This window comes from Penaeus monodon, chromosome 23 (assembly GCF_015228065.2).
Source record: "Penaeus monodon isolate SGIC_2016 chromosome 23, NSTDA_Pmon_1, whole genome shotgun sequence".
Lineage (NCBI taxonomy): Eukaryota > Metazoa > Arthropoda > Malacostraca > Decapoda > Penaeidae > Penaeus > Penaeus monodon.
In genome coordinates this window covers 16,877,610-16,878,559 of record NC_051408.1, presented here as the reverse complement: position 1 = coordinate 16,878,559, position 950 = coordinate 16,877,610, and the positions used below count along the sequence as shown (strand labels likewise).

General features: G+C 28.7%; 1 protein-coding gene across 1 annotated transcript in view; it reads left to right on the top strand.

Annotated features, from left to right (window-relative positions):
• Positions 1–429: 429 nt before the first annotated feature.
• LOC119587831 (PWWP domain-containing protein 2B-like) overlaps positions 430–950 on the top strand; it is a gene marked incomplete at its 5' end in the record, with an annotated part of 2,117 nt that continues 1,596 nt past the window's right edge. Inside the window, 1 exon segment of the mRNA XM_037936534.1 lies at positions 430–564. Coding sequence (XP_037792462.1) covers positions 430–564 — 135 coding nt within the window.

Sequence of the window (950 nt, the reverse complement as noted above, 5' to 3'; positions counted from 1 at the left end):
ATGGAAAAATTTAAAAATTAAAAAGAAATTTTTTTGGGAAAGGGGAAAAAAAAATGTAACAAAAATAAAAACCCAGAAAATTTAAAAAAAACCCTCGGGAAAAATTTTTCTTTTAAGGGGAAAAAAAATTTTTAAAAAAAAAAGAAAACAATTGAAGGGCTTTTATTTTTTTTTAAAAAAAAAGGGTTTTGGGTGTTTTAAATTTTTTTTTAAAAAAAAAAAATTTTTAAAAAAAAGAAAGTAAAATTTTTTTGAAAACCCAATTTTTAAAAAAGAGGAAAAAAAAAATTTTAGGAATTTAGGGTTTTTCCCTTTTCTTTTCCCCTTTTTTCCAGTCTTTTTAAAATAATTTTTTATTATTTTGTTGTAAATAGGTATGTTATAGTATTTATGTAAAATAGTGAAAGGTAAATTGATATGTTTAAATAGGTCAAAGCCATCCGGGAATTACGTGAAGGTGGTGGAGACACAAAATGGCAACAAGCGCACGTCAGTTGGTATGGCTCCTCAACATCTTCTCTCATGCCAGCCAACACTCTTCAGCCTTTCCTTCAGATGTTTAAGGTTGGTTAATGAGGCTAGAGTTTAGAGCACACAAACATTGACATACATGCACATACACTTGCCAATGGATCATTACACATATGTCAACCTCCTACACACAAGGAAGGCCTCATCTGTCAGACAGTGTTTTTAATTTCATCTCTATAAAAGGGGGAAAAAACAAACAAAAATAACCAGAAATTGATGAAAGTGACTGAAAATCACAAATTATCGCTGCTAATTTGACTTTCATTATTTAAAAAAAGAAAAGAAAAAGATAAAGATTTGTGGATTTCGATATCTAAGAATAAGAGTCTCATTCATCTATCTCAAATTATTCTTGTCTCATAAAAGCAGATGGCTCACATATAAATGTTTAATTGTCATGTACCCATTGATATTAGTCC